Source organism: Gopherus flavomarginatus, chromosome 1 (assembly GCF_025201925.1).
Source record: "Gopherus flavomarginatus isolate rGopFla2 chromosome 1, rGopFla2.mat.asm, whole genome shotgun sequence".
NCBI lineage: Eukaryota > Metazoa > Chordata > Testudines > Testudinidae > Gopherus > Gopherus flavomarginatus.
Window position 1 is genome coordinate 90,454,573 of NC_066617.1, and position 21,141 is coordinate 90,475,713.

Below are 21,141 nucleotides of genomic sequence, written 5' to 3' on the forward strand. Positions count from 1 at the left end.
TTGTAAGTACAAAAGTAGAAAGACAGTTTAGTCTTTTTAATTGTTTTTCTGTATTTGCAACTGTGTATCTGGCTGGTAGAGTTTTACTGTGTATTTGGGTGAAAGTATTCTAAATTGTATTTCTGCTGGAGAAAGCTTTCTTTCTATTGTCTATAAGCTGAAAGACCCTGTAACTTTTTACCATCTAAATTGCAGAGAGAGACCTTTTATTTTTTCTTTATTTTTATTAAAAGTTTTGCTTTTAAGACCTGTCTGATTTTTCCCCTTATTGAGTCTGTACTTAACAGGGAAGGAGAAGGGAGGGGGACAAAAAGGAGGGGGGGGGAACCCACCTGATTTCCCTGTGTTGTGATTCAAAAAGTTTGAATCACGGTGACCTGCTAGTGTACCCAGGGCGGGAAAGATCTCGGAGGGAGAAATGAGAAAGGGGGAATCCCTTTGTTTAGATTCGAGGAGCTTGAATCTGTATATTTCTCCAGGAGCCTAGGGAGGGAACACCTGGAGGGGAGGAGGGGGAAGGGAAATGGTTTATTCCCCTTTGTTGTGAGATTCAAGGAATTTGGGTCTTGGGACCCCCAGGGAAGGTTTTGGGGGAGACCAAAGTCTATCAGGCGCTCTACTCTATAAGTCCTGATTGGTGGCAGCAGTACGGGATCTAAGCTGGTAATTAAACTTAGGGGAATTCATGCTAGTACCCATATTTTGGACGCTAAGGTCCAGATTTGGGAATTATACTATGACAGGGACACCTACCTCGTGATTTTTAAATACTTTGGATTCGCCATACTGCTGCTTTCTTACATTACAAGTAGCTCTTTTGGGGTAGGGGGAAATCCTTAGGGAGGGGAAATAGTTTAGATTATCTCATCAGATTTAATTTTTCTCACCATAGTTTTGTTATATGTTGTATGTGAGCCATTCTGTGGATGTGAAATTGAGGGGGGCTGTCTACATAGATGCCTTCATCTATCTTACTTATTGGGGTTTTGTATTCTGTTAACACTGGTCAAAACGAGAAATTTTGTCATTTAATCTTTTCTTCCTAGTTGTTTTCTTTTTTTCAAAATATGAAAAATTTCAGTTAGCTCTATAATTGGATCAAAAATGGGAGAGAACGCTTTATGAAAACTACATCAGCTTCTCCCATTTTTTGGTTTTTGAGTTTTGAACTTCTGTCAGTTTCAAAATTAGAAATGTTTCTATCAGGTTTAATGTTTTAATTATTTTTATTATGTAAGACAATTTGTTTGCAGGGTCCTTATTCATGTTGTAGCCTCTTGAAACTCCATTTGTGCTAAAGCAAAACAAAAAAAGAGAAAAATTGTAGGTTTTTGTTTTGTTTTTTTTTAAATTGTAAACTTTGAAGCATAAGGTTGTCTTTCATTTCTACAGCATTTAGCAGACTGGTGCTACCAGAAAGTAACAAAAATAATCTGATAGGGTAAATTGAGGACACTTGGAAACAGATTACTAAGAGATTAAATCAAAAAAAAGTAACAGCTGGTCAGCCATATGTAATTTACAGAAAATATAATTTTCATAACTTTTCATTTTTATTTTTTGTAATGTATGGTGATAATGGAACATTTCTTTAATATATTAAAGATCTGTTACTTGTTGGCTAGGATGCATTCAAAACAAACGTCCTGTGTCCATATCTGGGATACAAGGCATTCAGATTCTTCAAAGAAGTGGTTAGAGTTTTTATCTCATTTACTTTATAGAATATTTCCCTTCCCCTCCTCCCTCCCTGTTATAAATATTTCACTGCTTAGAAGTGGCGCTAACACTTGCTACTGTAGGGGGGCATTAAAGTCTGTCAACCAATTTTTCAAGTTATAAACTTTTTCTCTGCTAAAATAGAGCTAATTAGTTTTATATAGTGTGGTGCTCTTAGTTAATCAGGTTAATGCACAACAGAGGTGACGTTAGAAACAGCTTCATCCTTTTACTAGACAGAATTTATTCCATCCATTCTGGTTGTTTTACCCTGAAACTGCTTTAAAGTTTGGCAATGACAGCTTCATGCATAGTAGTTATACTTTTGATTTCTGTCAGGACTGTGAAAGCTTTAAAAAGTCTTCTCTGTCAGTCTTTGTAGGACAGTCTGTTGGATTATATTCTTGTTCTTGACAATTTAACTAAAGCTAATAATTGGGAAGTTTATCCTATCTCTTTCCATATGTCACAATACTAAGTAACTTCAGGCTTTGGCTGAGGATATCTTTTTCAGGATCTTACATAGCTGTCTCTGGCTCTCTCTTTAAGTGTGCGTAATTGATGAGGCCTGTTCTTAAACTTTGCCAGTAATAAATTTTAGATTTTATGGCTTCCTTTAATATGGTGTTTTTCCCCCCTTTGATGTCCGTCTGTTGTCAAACTTTAAGCTTTGAAGCCTTAGAGGGATGTTGATTTTTACTGTACACATTTAAAAAATGCTAGATATAACAATTTTATATATGCAAATTACTTTTTCCTTAAACATATTTGTTAAACTTTTTTTTTTTTCCTTACAGGAACTTTGTGCTCTCATGTTTTCTCTAGATTGGATAAAAGCAAAAACAGAGTTGGTAGGGCCTGCCCATTTGATTCATGAATATGTAGAATATAGCCATATATTGGATCAGAAGGTATGTTACTTTAAGATAAATGACTAATAGTCTCTAACCATACCTTGTTTTTCTGTTTGATTTCAGGTTATTAAAAAATAATTAATTGGTTAGAGGCCAAAGGAAAGAGTGGTGAACTATGGAGTTGCCTTACAGTAAAGCCTGTAGTTTGGGGAAGAAAAAATAAATTCTTGGACATTAACATGTAGATGAGTGACAGACCACAGTCAATAATTAACTAAAAAATAGAGCGTGTATATATTCAATGTGAAGACTGAACATAAATAAATAATAATTTGTATACAGTTGTAAAAATGTTGAATAATTATAATTCAGTAAGAAGTAACACTGTGGTAGGGTTCCTGTAGTCCCCACATTCTATTGGGACAGATTCTATCACCCTTACTCTGTGAAATAACTGGTTGACTTTAAGAGAGCTGCTTTGGAATTAAGAGACTACTCAGGGTGAGTAAAAGTCATGGTATCTGGCCCATTATTTTGGGGGAATCAGTGTAATATATAAGTTACTTGTAAATATTCCATTTTATTAAATCTGTTTACTCCAGGACTAAAGATAAACTGCACTTCTGAAAGATTAGAATTATTATGCAAGATGCAAAAATATGAATAATATATGTCTGAAAAATGTCCGTGTCCAGTTTTGGCTATATTATCAAACATACCTGTTTTGTTCACAGGATAGCAGAGTACGTGAAAACTTTCAGGAATTTCTGTCTTTAAATGGACACCTTCTTGGAAGACAACCATTTCCTAACATTATACAGTTAGGGCTGTGTCAGCCAGAGATTTCAGAAGTGTATCAACAAGCCAAACTGCAAGCTCAGCAAGAACTTGTTAAAGGAGCATTTTACCTGGAATGGTTGTAAGTAGTTGCAAACCATCTTGATACACTCGTTTCTTGCATACAGGGAAACAAAACAACTCTTCTGAAAACTATTTTCTGTTTTCAATTAATCCACAAACATTTTTAGAGAGCATTATGATTTTTATAAGAAAAAGAAATGCAGCTATTTGAGGAATTGTAAATCTAAAAATTGTATCAAAAAAGCCTTAAAGATAATGTGGCAGATTAATTCAATTGGGGTAAGTGGTGATTAGTTGTTTTTTTACTTCTATACGTAAACTGTACACTGCCAGGTTTGGTTCTTAATGCTGAAAACAGTAATTCATGTAGGTATAGAAAGAAACAATAAGATGATAGGTAATTACAGATGTCATGATTTTATAGGGACAGTCCCAATTTTGGGGTCTTTTTTTATATAAGCTCCTATTACTCCCCCACCCCCGTCCTGATTTTTCACATTTGCTGTCAGGTCACCCTAATACAGATAGATAGATATAATGTAACAATTATGGAGATAAGTTTGGGAAGGAAGGTGGGATCTGAACACCTGTAGAAGACATTAATGGGAGAGATTGCAAATGCTTTGGAAGATAGTTTTAAAATTCAAAAAGATCTGGACAAACTGGAGAAATGGTCTGAAGTAAATAGGCTGACATTCAATAAGGACAAATGCAAAGTACTACACTTAGGAAGAAACATTCGGTTGCACACATATAAAATGGGAAATGACTGCCTAGGAAGGAGTACTGCAGAAAGGGATCTCGGGGTTATAGTGGATCACAAGCTAAATGAGAATCAACAGTGTAATACTTGCCAAAAAAAAAAGTGAATGTCATTCTGGGATGTATTAGCAGGAGTGTTGTAAGCAAGACACAATTCTTCCACTCTATCCAGCGCTAAGATCTCAACTGGAGTATTTTGTCCAGTTCTGAGTTCCATATTTCAGTGAAGATATGGACAAATTGGAGAAAGTCGAGAGGAGAGCAACAAAAATGATTAAAGGTCTATAAAACATTACCTAGAAGAAAGAGAAAAATTGAAAAAATTGGATTTTTTTTTTAACCTGGAAGACTGAGGGGGGACATAACTGTTTTCAAGTTAATAAGAGGTCGTTACAAGGAGGAGGGAGAAAAACGGTTGTTCTTAACCTTTAAGGATAGGACAAGAAGTAATGGGCTTAAATTGCAGCAACGGAGGCTTAGGTTGGACGTTAGGAAAAACTTCCTAACTGTCAGGGTAGTTAAGCACTGGAATGAATTGCTTAGGGAGGTTGTGGAATATCAGTCACTGGAAATTTTTAAGAATAAGTTAGACAAACACTAGTCAGGAATGGTCTAGTTAGTACTTAGTCCTGGCTTGAGTGCAGGGGACTGGACTAAATGACCTACTGAGGTCCCTTCCAGTCCTACACTTCTGTGATTCTGTTCTTGTCCTAAATATGCTTTTGGAAGGAAAGTGCTCTACTAGTGAGCAACAAGTTTGCATGTCGGTGATTGTTAACTCTTCGTACAAAAATTATCCCACTTTTGGATGATCAGATCGTATAGCTATCTGAGCCCTTATAGTGCATGTGGAAGGTTGCAATATGTGTTACTCTTATGCCCTGAAATCTGGAAGACAAAAGTGAAAGATATTAAAGAGCTCTTCAAATCATAGATGTACAGGCATTTTTTGTGTGGATTAGATTTAAATAAGAAATCTCCCATATTATTATTTTTCTTAAATCATTGACTATTATTTCTGTGTTGTAGAAATAAAAAATCCATGAAGAACCTCTCCCGTTTGGTTGTCCGTCCCCATACAGATGCAGTTTACCATGCCTGCTTTTCCAAGGATGGACAGAGAATAGCTTCTTGTGGTGCTGATAAAACCTTGCAGGTAAAATACATAAATGTAAACAAAACTAAAATATATAAGACAATCCAGACAAAACAGTACTTAAGTTTTTCTGTTTTTGTTTTACTATACAAGGATGCCAAGAAACTAGAGTACTTCAGAGGGAAATAATTATAAAGATATAGACAACTGTGCCTAAATTATTTTAACTTATGTTGAGTCATCTTTTTATTCAGAAGGATACAGGATTATACGGTTCAAAGGTTTATATCCCCTAAATGCATCTATAGCTAGTGTAATACAGAGATGTCTATACTAGATTGTCTGTTTGTTTTTCTTTAAGTACGCTCCTGGATCATGATGCCTAAGGGCACGTCTGCAATACAGCGTCTATAGCAGCACAGGTGCTGCAGCTCTGCCTCTGTAGTAAAGATGCTTCCACCATCAAAGGACAGGATTTTTCCATTGATGTATTTAATCCACCTCCCCAAGAGGCAGTAGCTAGGCTGATGGAAGAATTATTCCATCAACATAGCCATGGCTACACAGAGGGTTAGGTCCACCTAACTATGGTGGACAGGGGATTAAATTTTTCACAGCCCTGAGTGACATAGTGGTGGAATTATTAATAATAATAATAGCAATTATTAAGATGAGATCACCAGGCACTAATGTAACCATAAATTCCTTTAAGTCCAAAGATCACGTGGTATTTTATGCAATTGCTCTAAAAGTGGCTAACAGCCTCAAAATAACCCATCACTGTATCCAACACAGTAACAAAGTATTCATAAGCATGTGGTCAGTATGCTGACAAGTAGGCCAGACCTAGGGAAAACCTTCTCATCCTGGTGTGCTCCAGTATGATCAGGCATGGTCTGACAGAGAAGCTTAAAATTAATAACCCTGATTTTGTCCCAGACAGATTCTGTTTTGTCCATGCTATTCGTGTGTCTTTACAGTTTACTGCTTCGCTGACATACAATGCTACCCCACCACCTTTGCTTTTATTTTCATCTTTTCTAAACAGTGTATACACTTCAATACCTATTTTCCACTCCTGAGTGCTATTCCATGAGGTTTCTGTAATCCCTATAATAACTGGTTTGACCTGCACCTGCAGTTGTAGTTCCTCTATTTTTTTGCCCAGACTTGCTTCATTTGTGTGCAAGCATTCCAGTTTCCCTCAGGCCTCATCCAGTTTTCTAGCTTGTGGTGTTCCCTTATCCCTTGCTGTATCTTCCATTAGCTGATTTTCCAGCTCCTGTGTATTGAAGGCAGGCATGGAGATTTCACATGTCTTTCCCAACCTTCTCCCCTCATCTCCTAGTTTAAAGCCCTTTTCAGTCGTGTCAGCCTTGAGCCCAGAACATTAATATCTCAGGTACTCTAGTGGAGTCCATCAATTGAGAACAGTCTTTTTACAAATGCCTTCCAATGATCAGTCATCCCATAACCTTCCTCCTAGCCCCAGTGCTTGTCCCATCTGTTGATCTTAATTATCTTGTTACACCTTTGCTCTCCTTCTCTAGGAACTGGAGTTATTCTGTTGAAAATCAACCGATTTTCTGCTTCTTTAAGTGCCTTTCCCAGTCGAGTGTAGTCTTCCTTGATCCATTCCAATGGGTATCTAGCAGTGTCATTTGTCCTGACATGCAGCACAATCAGTGGAATTTTTCCCCACTCACATCAGGATCTTCCTCAGCCTCACGTCCACATCTTGTATCCTTGCTCCTGGGAGACAGCACACTCTTCTGTTCTCTGGATCTGGTCTGGTCACAGGGCTATGGTTTCTTCTGAGTGGAGTTCCACATGACATAGACCTGTCTCTTCTTGGTGTTGGCGTGAATCTGTTTTATGTTCTCTCACAGTCGTCTGTGAATCATCCTTATTTTTCCTTAGGTTCCAGTCCTTGGCTATCTCATTCCTCTCTTCAGCATCTTTTGCTTGCTTCTTGTCCTTGTCCTCCCGTGTAGTGGAGGAAAAATTTAGCCGTGTATGGAATGAAATAGCCTTTGAAAGGGAACTTGCCTAAATTTTGCTGATAATTATTCTATTCCTTGTTAAATAATTCTACAGAAAAGGTTTTTTTAAAAAAATTGGAAATACACTACTATTCAGGTACCCCCCACCACAGCCAAACCTAAAGATCTTGTCTGAAACCAAAATATGATGGTCCTTAGATTTGGGAAATCCAAATTTTACAAATTCTGATTTCCTTGCACCTTAAACATAATATTCATGATTAGGTTATTTTTTAAATCTGTTTCATTTTCATTCTTACTCCCTTTCAACTCAACAAGAAAGAGAAAATATAGAAAAAACAAATTTAAATTACCTTGGTCCTGCTTCAGTTGGCATCTCAAAATTCACTTGAACAATTTTTTGTTGAGGATCAATAGCTCTGAGTAGGGAAATTTAGTCTAGATTAAGCAAGGGTTCTGCATTATCATAAAAGTAAATATGAGAATTTTTGGCAAGATGATGGAAGTATATGGTTTCTTTTTCCCCCACTTCTTCCCATTCTGAGTCAGGGAAACTCAGGAATGAAAGATTTTGTTGTCGGGTCTTCCTCAATAAGACTTTGAAGTGTCTTCCTTTCTTCCTCAAAATCATTATTATACCAAGTAATCTGATTCTTCTGATCTGTCATCGTAGAATTCCTCATTTTAATGTAGATTCCAGGAAACAGTTATCTACATGGAGGATGAAAGGAAAAATTAATATATAAAATATTTTTGTCTTTGGGATTTAAAATATGAGTACTACTACTTGACAGCCAAGTGGTTGTGTCCTTTATACACATTCAAAATTTTATACACTGAATAGTGAAGAACCTGAATAGAAACACAATTGTGCCCAAAGACAAATTTATGTTCCTATTTTTCTAATTTGTCCATCACCACACACACAATCTTCCCATCACTGTTTTGTTTTTCATCTCAAGTGTAAATTGTAACCTTTGACAATATATTTAAGAATAATTATCACCCTCCCCCAGATTTCACTTTCTGCCGTTCAGGGACATTCTTGTAATCTCTGATCTGAGCTCCAACTTTGTAAAGAATGGATATTTAAAATTCTGGGCACACGTTCTATGAGATTATAAACATTTTTAAGGTAAAAAAAATTTAACATGAACTGTTTGGCAATTTTCTCTTTAATATTATAAGGAACTCTTGAAATAAGAAAATTGAGAACATATACTGCACGAGGCATAAAATTGGTATTTTGAACTTAGCTCAGAGTACATTAGACATAAGATTTCAGTGTTTGTTATACTCTGCTTATGTAGGTGTTCAAAGCAAAAAGTGGAGAGAAGCTTTTGGAAATAAAGGCTCATGATGATGAAGTACTTTGTTGCGCTTTCTCTGCAGATGACAGATTGGTAGCAACTTGTTCAGTGGATAAAAAAGTTAAGGTAAGGCAATGGTGGTGAGCATTTTCCTCTGAGTAGAAAAGTAGTTCTGTTTCTAAACTTGAACTAATTTAAACTGAGCCAATTTTAAGATCTTTTATTTATGTATACCTTATGCGGAGAACAAGTATTATAGGTACTGTTTTTCAACTTGAAAATATTTTAGAAGACATGCCTTTATTTTAGATGTGCATAATGTAAAGCATAGTTTTGTATAAAGCATAATTTACTATCATATTCTCTTATAAGATGATTCTTGAGTCTTGCTGGAGCATAATATCTGAGTGCATGAACAGAATCATTACAACATGAGTGACATCAGTATCATAATAGCTTCCTTCATGCTTGTTGCCAGTGTTGTTTCACTTGCTTCTGTTTGTCTTGTTTGTTTTTTTAGGCTGCTTCTGTATATTTCTTTAGTATTGTAGTGGGTTCATATATGAATCTCAAATCTTTTACTGAAGAATTTTTTTCTAATATCACTTCAGTTTTTCACGTTTCAACAAAGTGCAGGCCTATCCATTTTAGTAATACCCAAAGACTATATTTTGGCAAGAGTGAATTGATGTGAAAAGATACTTCCAAGCATCTTATTGTGATCACATTTTTAGTAAAAACTTGTCTGACCACTGTTATTTTTAAAAGCATCCTCTATTTTCCACTCTTAACCACAAGTTGTTACAACTTGGCCATAACAGTATTTTTCTTTTTTTCATTTTAATTTCACATTTTCTCCCTCTTCTTTCAAATATTACTGGGAGAAATACTGTTAAATAGTTACAAACTTATGACAAAAGTTCATTTAATTTATATTAAATGTTCCAGCATAGTTGTGTGTGTTTAAAAAAAAACAAAAAAACAAAACAACTCACACACCCGGTTGTTTTTAATAACTGTATAGAATATATTTCAAACAGTTTTTTTGGTTGTTTGTTTAAATCAATTCTGTTTAGATCTGGAACTCAAGAACAGGTCAGCTTGTACAGGTATACGAAGAACATGGAGAACAGGTCAACTGCTGCCAGTTTAATAACACAAATGATCAACTTCTCTTAGCCACCTGCTCAAATGATACTTACATCAAGGTAAGTGGGAAATGCTGAGATTATTTTATGTTGCTTACTAGTAAAAATGAAGTGTACATACACTTTATAAGTACCATAAAACAAGTTCCTTGACTCAAAAAGCTGACTCTGTAAGTTATTAGATAAGACAAACATATGACATGACACATGACAACAACGCAGGTAAGGAAGAATATAGTGATAATTCATCAGAAGGTAGGTAGAATTCTTAGAAGTGAGTTTTTACAGGGGCTTGCGAGGAGGTGGAGTGGCACTTAGCTGAAGAGATCAAGGATGCTGCCCCAGCGGTAGGGAACTGTATGCTAAAAGGTATGAAGATGAGAGTTTGAGAAAAGGCTAATGAAAAAGATTGGTGATGGACTAGTGATAAGAGCAGAAAGTTTGGAGAAGGAAAGATTATGTATTATCTTCAAAATCCTGATCCTTGCCTATATGTCAGAGGGTACAAAAAGCTATTGAAAGACTCAAGTGGGAAGAGGGTTGTGCTGAAGTAGCAAGAGAAATAAATGTTTTTAGCAACTGCATTTTGGAATGATTGGGAGCAGTGGGTGGAAGAAGTGAATAGGAAAAAATCAGAAAGGAAAACTAGTAATTAAGGCAAAAATGACCAATGCGTGGAAGATTTTAGCAATTGGGCTGGATTATAACTATAATAAAAAGAGGAAATAAATGACATAAGAAACTAGAAATGAGAAGGAGATGGACGAATCAAATGGCACCTGGGTTGCAAAAAATAAGAATTGATAGTAAATTGTAGTTGTTGATAGAGATGAGGCAGATAACAAAAATTAGAAGAGATTCCGTTTTGGAGAGACTACACTTGGACATCCTAGAGGATATATCTGAGAGGACTATTGAGAGTTGGGACAGGCTGCAGTGACAGATTTAGATGTTTCCGCTATAAAAGAAATAAAAACCATGGGAATATATGAGGGTTTAGGATAGTGGACAAGATTTTCATGTGATTAGTGACTTTGTATGCCTCAATTTTTGAGACACCTTAAAGGGACCTGATTTTTCAAAAAATGCTCAACACATACCCACCCATTAAAAATTCAGGCCCCTTTAAGGTATCTCAAATTGGGCACCCAAAATCACCAAGTCATTCTTAAGAAAAGCCACTAAAACAGGGGTTCTCAAACTGGAGGTTGGGACCCCACAGGAGGTCACAAGGTTTTTACATGGGGGGTCATGAGCTGTCAGTCTCCACCCCAAACCCTACTTTGCCTTCAGCATTTATAATATTGTTAAATATATTTTAAAAATGTTTTTAATTAGGGGCCGCACTCAGAGGCTTGCTATGTGAAAGGGGTCACTGGTACAAAAGTTTGAGAATCACTGCGCTAAAGGTAATGCTGAAACGCCACTTAGGATGAGAATCGAGTGAGATCATAGATTCAGAGAAATGAGGAGAGTGTGATCAAAAAGTTCAGAAGTCAGCAGACAAAGAAAAATTATAGTGTCCTTTTGATTTAGTTAGCAGGTCATTAGTGACCTTGGAGTAAGGGTGGATTCAATGGAGTACATTAATAGGATGTATGACTATTTGAGGGGATCAGAGGGAGTTTAGGAATTGTTAATAAACTTCTCCTGAACTTGGAAGACAAGAGGAAGATAAGATAAAAGGGAGGTAGTTTGAGAAGCATTGAGATCAAGGCAAACTTTCCATACCCTTCTCCCTCCCTCAAGGGCCTTGTCTTCATTAGGGGAAAAAAAGGCATGTTCTTAGTTTGAGTTAGTTAACTCAAGTGAATTAAAAACTTGAGGTAAATCCTAGTGAAGATGGGCAATTTTTAGTTTTCACATGAGTTGGTAGGTCAAGGTAAGATTTGAAAATGTCAGTATAAAAATTTAAGTAACTTAATAAATGAGTGTTGCCACTGGCTTCCCTGTGTTGCTGTGAATATGAAGAAAAATCTGAATTAAAGCTTTTTTTCTGTTTTTGAATGTGGATTCCTGGTTTTGGTAGGAAAGTTTTTTTGATATTGTTAGCTTTAGACAGTTTTTTGGTTAAACAGCAGTTTTTTTGTGTTTGCCTTTTATGCAGCTGTGGGATTTGAACAAAAAGTATTGTCGAAATACAATGTTTGGTCACTTAAATTCTGTAAGCCACTGCAGATTTTCACCAGATGACAAATATGTGGCTAGTTGCTCATCAGATGGAACATTAAAGGTATGCTTTGTAAATAACCAGTCTGTTTTTTATAATGGAAATTTATATTATTGGCTTATATAACATACTTTACATTTTAATACTGCCTTGTATTCAAGAATCTCAAAGCTTTTTACAAACGGTAATGAATTAAGCCTAGTATTTTCACTGTGAGGTAGCTGAGTGGCATTCCTATTTTAAAGATGAGAAACCGAGGCTCAGAAGTTAAATGACTTATTAAATGAATAATTCTGCGTCATAGATGGAAATAGAACCCAGGGTCTCATTTTTACTCCTTTATCTTCACCATCCTTCCTGTCATGTAACTTTTCTAATTGAGAGAATGATTTTTGGGATACATTTTTAAATCATATGTGTATAATAGAAGATTTAGATTGATTGGAAAGGAGATCTGGCATATAAAATATATCTTCAATATGATAGTCAGGAATGACTAACGTATTCTTGAATTTAATGTAATTTTACACAAATGAGCTGAAGCAGAAGTTTGGGAGGGGGGTTGGGGTTGGTTAGGGTAGCTCTTTTCCCCTATACTGTAATGTTTTCTTTTTTTAGAAAGGGAGGTATAGTTGCCAATTACAACCTAAAGCTTGTACCATTTTAGAATCACTGTTCAAAGAAGCTTTTATCTTGCTGTAAGAGAAGCTAAATCAGGAATGTTAAAGAGCTGCTAATGCTAGTGCAGCTGCTGTAAAAAAAATGAAAGTTAAAAGTGGTTTAGTTTGGTCTTGGTGAATGAATCAATGAGATCTGGGGACTGAGCTTGAAAAATTTACCAGAATCCTTTTTAGATGGTGGGTTTAAATACTGTCTAGAGACTGATTGTCTGTATCCTCCTTAGCTGGGTCCAGGTACAATATCCTGGCCAGAAACCCAGAATTCTCCCTGATTGGAAGCAGTCCCACCATAAAGCAGTCCCCGTCTTTCATGTCAGCTTTGGCTTGTGGTTACTTGGCGCTCTTCCCAAACCTAGGCAGCTGGGAAGAAGTGAAAGCTTTGCTTGCTTACTTCTTGCCCTTTTCTCCCAGCTGTTAGGGAAAAATTGTTGCTATTTCTTGTCTTTCTCCCACATCTTTCCTTTTTCTGTTCTACCACTGTGCCAGCTGAGAGGAGATTTAGCTTTTCTCTTGTCTCCACCCTTTGCTGCTGTGATTGGGACAGGATCCCTTGATGCTTCTGTGCTACTTGTATGCTTCTGTGGGAACAAAGAACAATCACTTTGGATAGCTGCTCAGAGAAAATATACAAAGAAGCCAGCCAGGTGGGCATTGTTAATTCTCTAGCATGCTTCAGGGAAGCAGGACATTTAAAAGCAAAATACTCACAAAGAATGAGTGCCAGCAAACTATTCCAACATCAACTCATTCAGTGCAAGTTTACGTACAGAATTCTTTTGGTATCTCATTTCGATACACCAGTCCCCCTTGTGCTGAGCTTCTTATACAACATAAAGTTAAACTTTCCTGCTGCAGACAGATCTAATTTGAGTTTCATATAGTCTATCTTGAGAGCAGTTTAATCATGGTCACTCTTCAGAATAATAATTTCAGTACAATAAACTACCCTTGAAAAATGTGCCTAGTTTACTAGGACTCCATTTATATCCAGTATGTATTTTTTGATACGGACAAATATTCATTCTAACCATTCTAAGAAATTTCAGTCTTTATTTTTGAATTCTTGCATTTACAATGAAGCACTTGGTATGCTGTGACATAAACTTTAGTTTCAGTATATTTTCTTTTAAGACTCCAGTGCTCGAGAACAATTTGTTTACTTTCATCTATCATTCATCTGTGTGGTGAGGAAAGTTCAAATTCTACACCTTAACCTGTGAATATTCAGCCTATGATTTCACTTCCTGAGAGCACATAGCAGAAGATGATGTGAAAGCCACATCTTTTACTGCATCAGAAAAATCAGTCTAGGCTTTTTCTTTTAGTTAATACTGTTCAGCATTTTCTGCTATTTGTGCAATTGCATGCTCAGAAGTGGAGGATCTCTTTTTGCTGGTGCTCTACTTCAGTACAGTCAAGGTCAAAGTCACCTATATGTGTACAGTAACTCCTCACTTAATGTTGTAGTTATGTTCCTGAAAAATGCGACTGTATGCGAAATAATGTTAAGCAAATGCAATTTCCTGATAAGAATTAATGTAAATGAGGGGGTTAGGTTCCAGGGAATTTTTTTCGCTAGACAAAAGACATTATATACATATACAGTATACGTTTTAAACAGTTTAATATTGTACACAGCAATGAATGACTGTGAAGCTTGGTTGAGGTGGTGGAGTAAGAGAGTGGAATATTTCCCAGGGAATGCCTTGCTGCTAAATTATGAACTAGCACTTGGCTGAGCCCTCAAAGGTTAATACGCTGTTGTTAATGTAGCCTCACACTCTACAAGGCAGCGTGGACTGAGGCAGGAGGGAGGAAACACAATAGATGCTGGGCAGTAGCTGCAAACATTTCCCTGAAAAAACTTAACATGATGATGAGCCCATGCTATCCAGATGGAGCACACCACTCTCCTCCTGACAGCACATAAAGGGCTGCACAGGTGCTGACTTTCCAAAGTGCTGAGGGAGGAGGGTGCATGCATGAATGAGAATGAGAGTGATGTGCATTGCCCCTTTAAGTACGGTAACCCTACTTCAAGTATGTTGCCCTTTTAAGCAGATCATCCAGTTCAGACAAGAAGCAGCAGCTTCCAGCAAGCTCTCTCCTTTCTGTCGCTAAGCCCCGTCCCCCTCCTCTGCTTTGTGGAGAGGGGGTACGAGGGGGGGCAGGAGCAGGGGGACATCCTGATATCAGCAAACCCTCCCCTCCCACCAGCAAGTAGGAAGCTCCCAGGAGCAGCTCTAAGGCAGAGGGCAGGGCAGGAGCAGCATGGCAGTGGGCGGAGGGACACCTGAACTGCTGCTGGGCAGCTGCTGAGCCACATACTTTACAGGGAACTTAGGAGAGCTGCTTGCTCCCAGCCCCCTCTGGTTCTAATCGCCATGAGGAGGAGCTGCTCTTCCAGAGAATCCTGCAAGCGTGGACAGAGGAGGTAGCTGTCAAAGGGTGTTATAAAGGAGCACTGCGCAACTTTCAAGGAGCTTGTTCCCTAATAGATCAGCAATGTAACAACGAAACAACTTAACCGGGACAATGTTAGGTGAGGAGTTACTGTAGCTACTCTGGGGTGAAGGATTATCTGGGTTTATTGTTCTACAGGTAAAGTTAATTTGAGGTTTTTTGCAAATAAAAAAATCTCACTTGCGTCACAGGACTTAGGTGACTACTACTATTATGTTTCAGAATGCTAGCTCTGTTAGTCTGTCAGCAAAAACTTCAAAAACAAACTCCAACGAGAAACTGCAGAACTGGAATTAATTTGCAAACTGGACACCATGAAATTTGGCCTGAATAAAGACTGGGAGTGGATGGGTCATTACAAAAACTAATTTCCCCATACTAATTTCCCCCTATTGTTACTCACACCTTCTTGTCAACTGTTTGAAATGGGCCACCTTCATTACCACTACAAAATGATTTTTCCTCCCTTGCTACTGTTAATTGTCTCATTAGCACTGATCCCCTCCCCCCCCAACTTGGTAAGGCAACTCCCATCTTTTCACGTACTGTGTGTATATATACCTGCTACTGTATTTTCCACCCCATGCATCTGATGAAGTGGGTTTTAGCCCACGAAAGCTTATGGCCAAATAAATTTGTTAGTCTCTAAGGTTCCACGAGGACTCTGTTATTTTTACTACTGTTATGTTATTACTTAAATTATGTCTAGAATTGTGTGTGCTTTATTTCTATTTTGGGACTCGATGATGATGAATAATCTCATTTAGCCATAAAGGGAAATCTAAAATAACGTTTGTAAAAAAGAAAAAAGTTGATCACAAAGTTTGTCTGTGATGTTTAATAAACTACCATTCACCAATAGTTTCTGCTAGTGAGCATCTCGACAAAAGTTGGACAAATGTCAGGTAAAGACGGAAGTTTGATAGTACATCTGGTTGGTAGAATTTTAGGATAAAGTAAAGAGGGTTACCATAGGCAATTGTATTTTCTTGGTTTCAGAAAGTCAGTAGTAGCTGGCCTATAGTTTTTCTATGGCCTCAGTGCTTCCCACTGAAGGGATTGTGTAGATAGTTTTAAAAAATAGATTGATAGGAAAATATATATATAAAATATGCAAACAGATACAGAAGTGTAATATTTGAATGTCGAAGTTTTGTTGGAAAAATTGCAACTAAGTCCCTGTGGAATGTGTAAAATATGTTTATGTAGACATTCAGTACAAAGTTTTTCAATTTCCAAACTGGAAATTTCTTCAAAACATTTTAATTTAATACAAAATAGTCTTGTACATAACGGCATATATATTAAACATCATGCTTACAGGAATGTATGTTGTGCTCTTTTTACTTTGTGGTATGCACATGAAAAACTACAATAAACGTAATCCATAAAAGAAAACATTCTTTCTGTTAGGGATTATAAAATAGTCTTGCATTTTAAACCCAGAAATGTTAGGTTTTTCTCTGAAATATGTTTATAATAACTTTGAGGGAAAACTGCTTTATGCAATTTTAATATTTAATAGATAAACATAACCTATAACTAAATGCATTTCATAAACAACAAAGATTAAAGTGTATTATGTTATGTTTCCCTATGTCTTTTTTTGGGGGAAAGGGCAGGTAAGGTAGGGCATATAAGATCTTTTAATCTTTCCTTAAAGGTCAACAATAATTTTGTTGCTCTCTTCTGAACTTCCCCCAATTTTGCAATACCTCTCTGGTAGAGAAATGCCCAGAACTGAGTATGCATTCAAGTGCAATCTCAACACAGCAGTGTAGAGGGGCTATCTTCTTTTCGCTCTGACCTGTTTGCATACATGAATGTACAGTAACATTCCAGTTGATCTGGAAAATTAAATTAAAAATATTGTATGTGCTTTTGAATAACCTAATCAGTACTGCAATCAGTTAATGCTAATTTCTGTCATTTACACTAATTGATTTTTAAGGCTGATTTTAATATATTTGTTCTTGAAGCTTTGGGAAGTGTGTTCAGCAAATGAACTGAAAACTATTGATATAAAAGACTTCTTCAGAAATGCAGATGAACACCAGGATGATGTGGAAGTGTTAGTGAAGTGTTGCTCCTGGTCAGCAAATTGTGCTACAATAATGGTGGCAGCCAAAAATCGGCTTTTAGTAAGTACTTCATAATATTCAAACTCTTATTTCTTCCTGTGGTCTGTTTTGTTTTACCTTAGTCAAATTTAAAAAATGCTTTGTTGCCAAAATGTGTGTGGTTTTTTGGTACAAATTGTTAGTGGAGGATAGCAGGGACGTTTTATAGTATAAGAGGAAAAAAATGTTTGAATTATGCTTGTTCCTACAGTGCAACTGTCCTGGAGATCAAGATTCACTAGTTTAGATATGTGGGCAGGAGAGAGGTATGAGCAGCTGTGACTGGCCTCTTCTTCATATTCTGAGGTAGCACTTAACAAAATGGGGTATGAAAAACTAGCTAGGAGCAGACAGTGCAGATGATGTATAAAATAAAATCTTTAGGGCTTATAGCAATATATGGCAAGAGTCCAGGGATTTTCCTAAAGGAGGGGCCAATTTACAAAGTTTGGGAAATGCTGTTCTAAGGATTGGTGGTACGATTACACTACTGGCTGGAAGACTTGGAATGAAATATAGTGTACTAAGGAGGGGAAGCAATTCTGACTTTCAAATTTATAAAACAGATTATTCAGAAATTGTATGGAGCTTTATAAATTAACCTGAAAGTTAAAACTGCTTGCTGAAAACTGTGTTCTTAGTTAGGTCAGTAATCCTCACTAAAACCATTGGTATTGTTCAGATGTAATCAATGGCAGTGTGTGGCCCACAGTATTCCGCTAATATCAAACAAAAGGTTCTTTTGTTTTGAGAAAAGTGGAATAATATGGTTAGACTGCAGGTTGCTGTGTTCTTTAAGATTCTGAACTACATTTTCATAACAGGAGCTGCAGGTGCTCAGCACTTAAGGTGTGTGTTCAGCACCTCTAGAAATCAGGTTCTGGATCTACAAAGCATGCAGTATTGCAAACCTCAAAAGTTTAAAAAAAAAAAAAAATCAGACCCGACCCAAAATAGTGAATTAAAAAAATTAAACCATGTGTTTTTTGTCTGCTTTCTGATTTTTGATCTCTTGCCCACCTCCTGTGTGTGTGTGTGTGTGTGTGTGTGTGTGTGTTTAAAAAAAAAAAAAAAAACGGTATTGCAAACTTTCAAAAACTTGTAGTGAGTAAGGCAGTTTTGGCCCCTGCTGCAGGAGTTCTCATGCGAGAACATAACCAAGATCAAGCCCTCATTGTGTCTGTACAATGCATAGCACATGGTAAGAGAATTCCCTACCATATAGATCTTAATCTAGTCTCAGAACATTGTGGTGAGTTTGACAGCAGAGCTGAAACTGGGACTTGAAAACTCTTCTAATGTAGGGTCTGCTGAACTTCCATTATATGGGAACAACTTTTAATCCCTGCTGACGTAGGAAGGATTTAGACTGGTAATCTAAAAGTGAAAAGTGCTGTAGCTCATTAGCAGTGCCCTAAGGCCTTTGAGAACAAGACTTGTTTTCTGGAAATATAAACTTATTAAATCAAATTCTATCCTTTCTGGATTTCACAAATTCAGGGTCCGCCCCTCTCTGAAGACACAGGCAAAATCTCTCTCACGTTACACTACATCTCAAACATTCCGTCTGCCACATCCTGTTCTTACAAATTCCAAGGCCAGAAGGGACCATTTGATTATCTAGTCTGACCTGAATAACACGCGTCATAGAACTTCTCCAAAATATTTCTCAGAACATATAGTTTAGAAAAACATCCAATCTTGATTTAAAAATGGTCAGTGATGTGAATCTACTGTGCCCCTTGGTAAATTGTTCCAATGGTTAATTACTCTAACTATTTAACATACATGCTTTATTTCTAGTCAGAATTTGTCTAGCTTCAGCTTCCAGCCATTGAATGGTGTGTTATCTTTCCTTGCTAAATTAAAGAGCCCATTATTAAATATTTGTTCCCTATGTAGATACTTATAGACTATAATCACCCTCTAACCTTCTCTTTGTTAAGCTCAAATAATTCAGTCACTGTGAGGCATGTTTTCTAATCCATTAATCGTTCTTATGGCTCTTCTCTGAACCCTCTCCAATTTATCAACATCCGTCTTAGAAGGACAGCTTCCATTAACCGAAATACCAACACTAAAACTACGGCACTAAGACAACTACTAACACAGAATCCAAATTCCTTTTTAAATATAATATTTTGCAATATAAATTATGCCTACAATTACTGCAGAGACTTTATACTAACCCCCCACATCCCTCCAAACTGCACATTGATATCAGCAGGGTTTGAACTCCTAATTTTCAGATTTGTTGCAGAGACCTGTTCCACTTTAGCCATTGGAGTAACTGGTGAGAGAGAAAGCATGCTGATATGTGGACCAGCCCACAAAGGGGAACGCAACACACTGCCAAAGGGTTGCGTAATATTTGTGCAACACAGAGCGCTGGGAATCAGAGTTCTTGATTTTTCTTTCTAGTTCTGGAAGCAGATTGTGTTCTAGGGTTACAGACACCATAGCCAACATCCTTGCTTAGGTCTTTTGTAAGCACTGAATCCAGGACTTCTGGATGAGTATCTTCTGTTTGAGCTCTGGGGACTGTGGAGAGACATCAGCATAGTTTAGAGAGCCCTGGAGGCTTATGTTACAGGAGCCTCCCTGGGCATTTGAAAAGCTGCCCCTCCTTTGAATCTTTTGTGGTAGCTGCAGTGGAGGGGAAGCAAAGCAGCTAACTGGATGTAAAACTAGTTTGAAAGTCTTGATGACAACAGCAGGAGAAGGGAAGCCCTAACCCCGCACAAGCTTGCTCCTCCTTCATGGCCCCTTTGAATAATCTGTGGAGGAGCAGCAGCAGGCCAGGTCCTCTTTGTGCACAGAGGGAGCTGCAGATGGATGAAAGTGGCCAGCAGGCTGTAGGTGTGACACCCTGCACTAGTGGGTATAGAGACACATGGATAACACTGTAAATGTGCTCCATGAAGGGAAAGGTACAGCTCTGTTTGTGAACTACTAAATTATGGTAGCCTGTTTAAAGACATTTGAGGGAAGCTAGAAATGATGTCAAACCATTGTGGATTGAGTCAGGAGATGATTCAAAGTCTAATTTTGCCATTATATGATAATTAGTATTATGAAGTATTAGAGGGGTAGACGTGTTAGTCTGGATCTGTAAAAAGTATTATAATCTCAGTTTTTTTCAGGCTTTTACAACTGAATTATTGAAGTAGCTCAGGATTAAAAATTGGCGTAGGATTAGCATTCTGTTTGTTAGAGTTTTGATAAAGCATTCAGCCTTTGAGTTCTGGTATGCAGAAATAAGATACTTTCAAGATTAGTTGTACAACTCAAAAAGGCTTTATTTAATAAATAGTATATAATGGACTACTTACCAGATTTAATTTAATAATAATTGGTGATCTGAAAAAATGAAATGACTGAGGAAAAGTTAGTTTTACATCATGTTGACTATAGTTGATGGAGCCAGTACTAATGCAAAATTGTTTCCTTTAAGAATTGGCTGCATAATACAAATATTTAAAAGAAAAATTTTCATTTACACAGTGTTCTAAGAGTACCTATAAAGCCAATGTAGCTTGTTTTGAGGTAAAAAATACTATGTATTTTTAATATTCTGGGGGAATTCTGTGCAACTGCACATGTACAGAATTCATGTCCCATGCAGATTTTTTTGCTTCCCGGCCACGAGCAGTCATGCACCTGTCCCCAGCAGTGTGGGCAGCCAGTGGAGAGGTAAATCATTTCAGGGGATAGGGATGCCCTGGCTGGTGGCTCCTACCCTGCGCCTGGCTAAGCTGCTAGTCTCTGCTGAGCTGGGAGAGGACAGGAGTTGCTCTTCCCCTGCAAGGAGCAACCCCATCCCCAGAATCCTGACCCGGCTGCAGGAAACTCTGCAGCCCCTCCACCCCCCACTTCCTGCCCCATTGCTCCTCAGCTATGGGGGGAGGGGTCACTGGACATGGGAGCAACTCCCTGTACGCCACTTCCTGGTCCG

At 37.4% G+C, this 21,141-nt stretch overlaps 1 protein-coding gene across 8 annotated transcripts in view; it reads left to right on the top strand.

The window, feature by feature from the left end:
- Positions 1 to 21,141, top strand: part of APAF1 (apoptotic peptidase activating factor 1) — a 91,135-nt gene that overhangs the window by 29,499 nt on the left and 40,495 nt on the right. For 7 of the 8 annotated variants that reach the window (XR_007771437.1, XM_050934523.1, XM_050934524.1 and 4 more), the window contains 7 exons: positions 2,517 to 2,630; positions 3,308 to 3,492; positions 5,226 to 5,352; positions 8,606 to 8,731; positions 9,682 to 9,813; positions 11,861 to 11,986; positions 17,046 to 17,207. Coding sequence is in view for 7 of the 8 variants with exons in the window: in XM_050934523.1 (XP_050790480.1) it covers positions 2,517 to 2,630; positions 3,308 to 3,492; positions 5,226 to 5,352; positions 8,606 to 8,731; positions 9,682 to 9,813; positions 11,861 to 11,986; positions 17,046 to 17,207 (972 nt within the window). In the remaining variant the exon portion in view is untranslated. Of the gene's footprint in view, positions 1 to 2,516; positions 2,631 to 3,307; positions 3,493 to 5,225; positions 5,353 to 8,605; positions 8,732 to 9,681; positions 9,814 to 11,860; positions 11,987 to 17,045; positions 17,208 to 21,141 lie in introns of those variants that run through there. The other variant, XM_050934538.1, reaches the window with a different exon arrangement.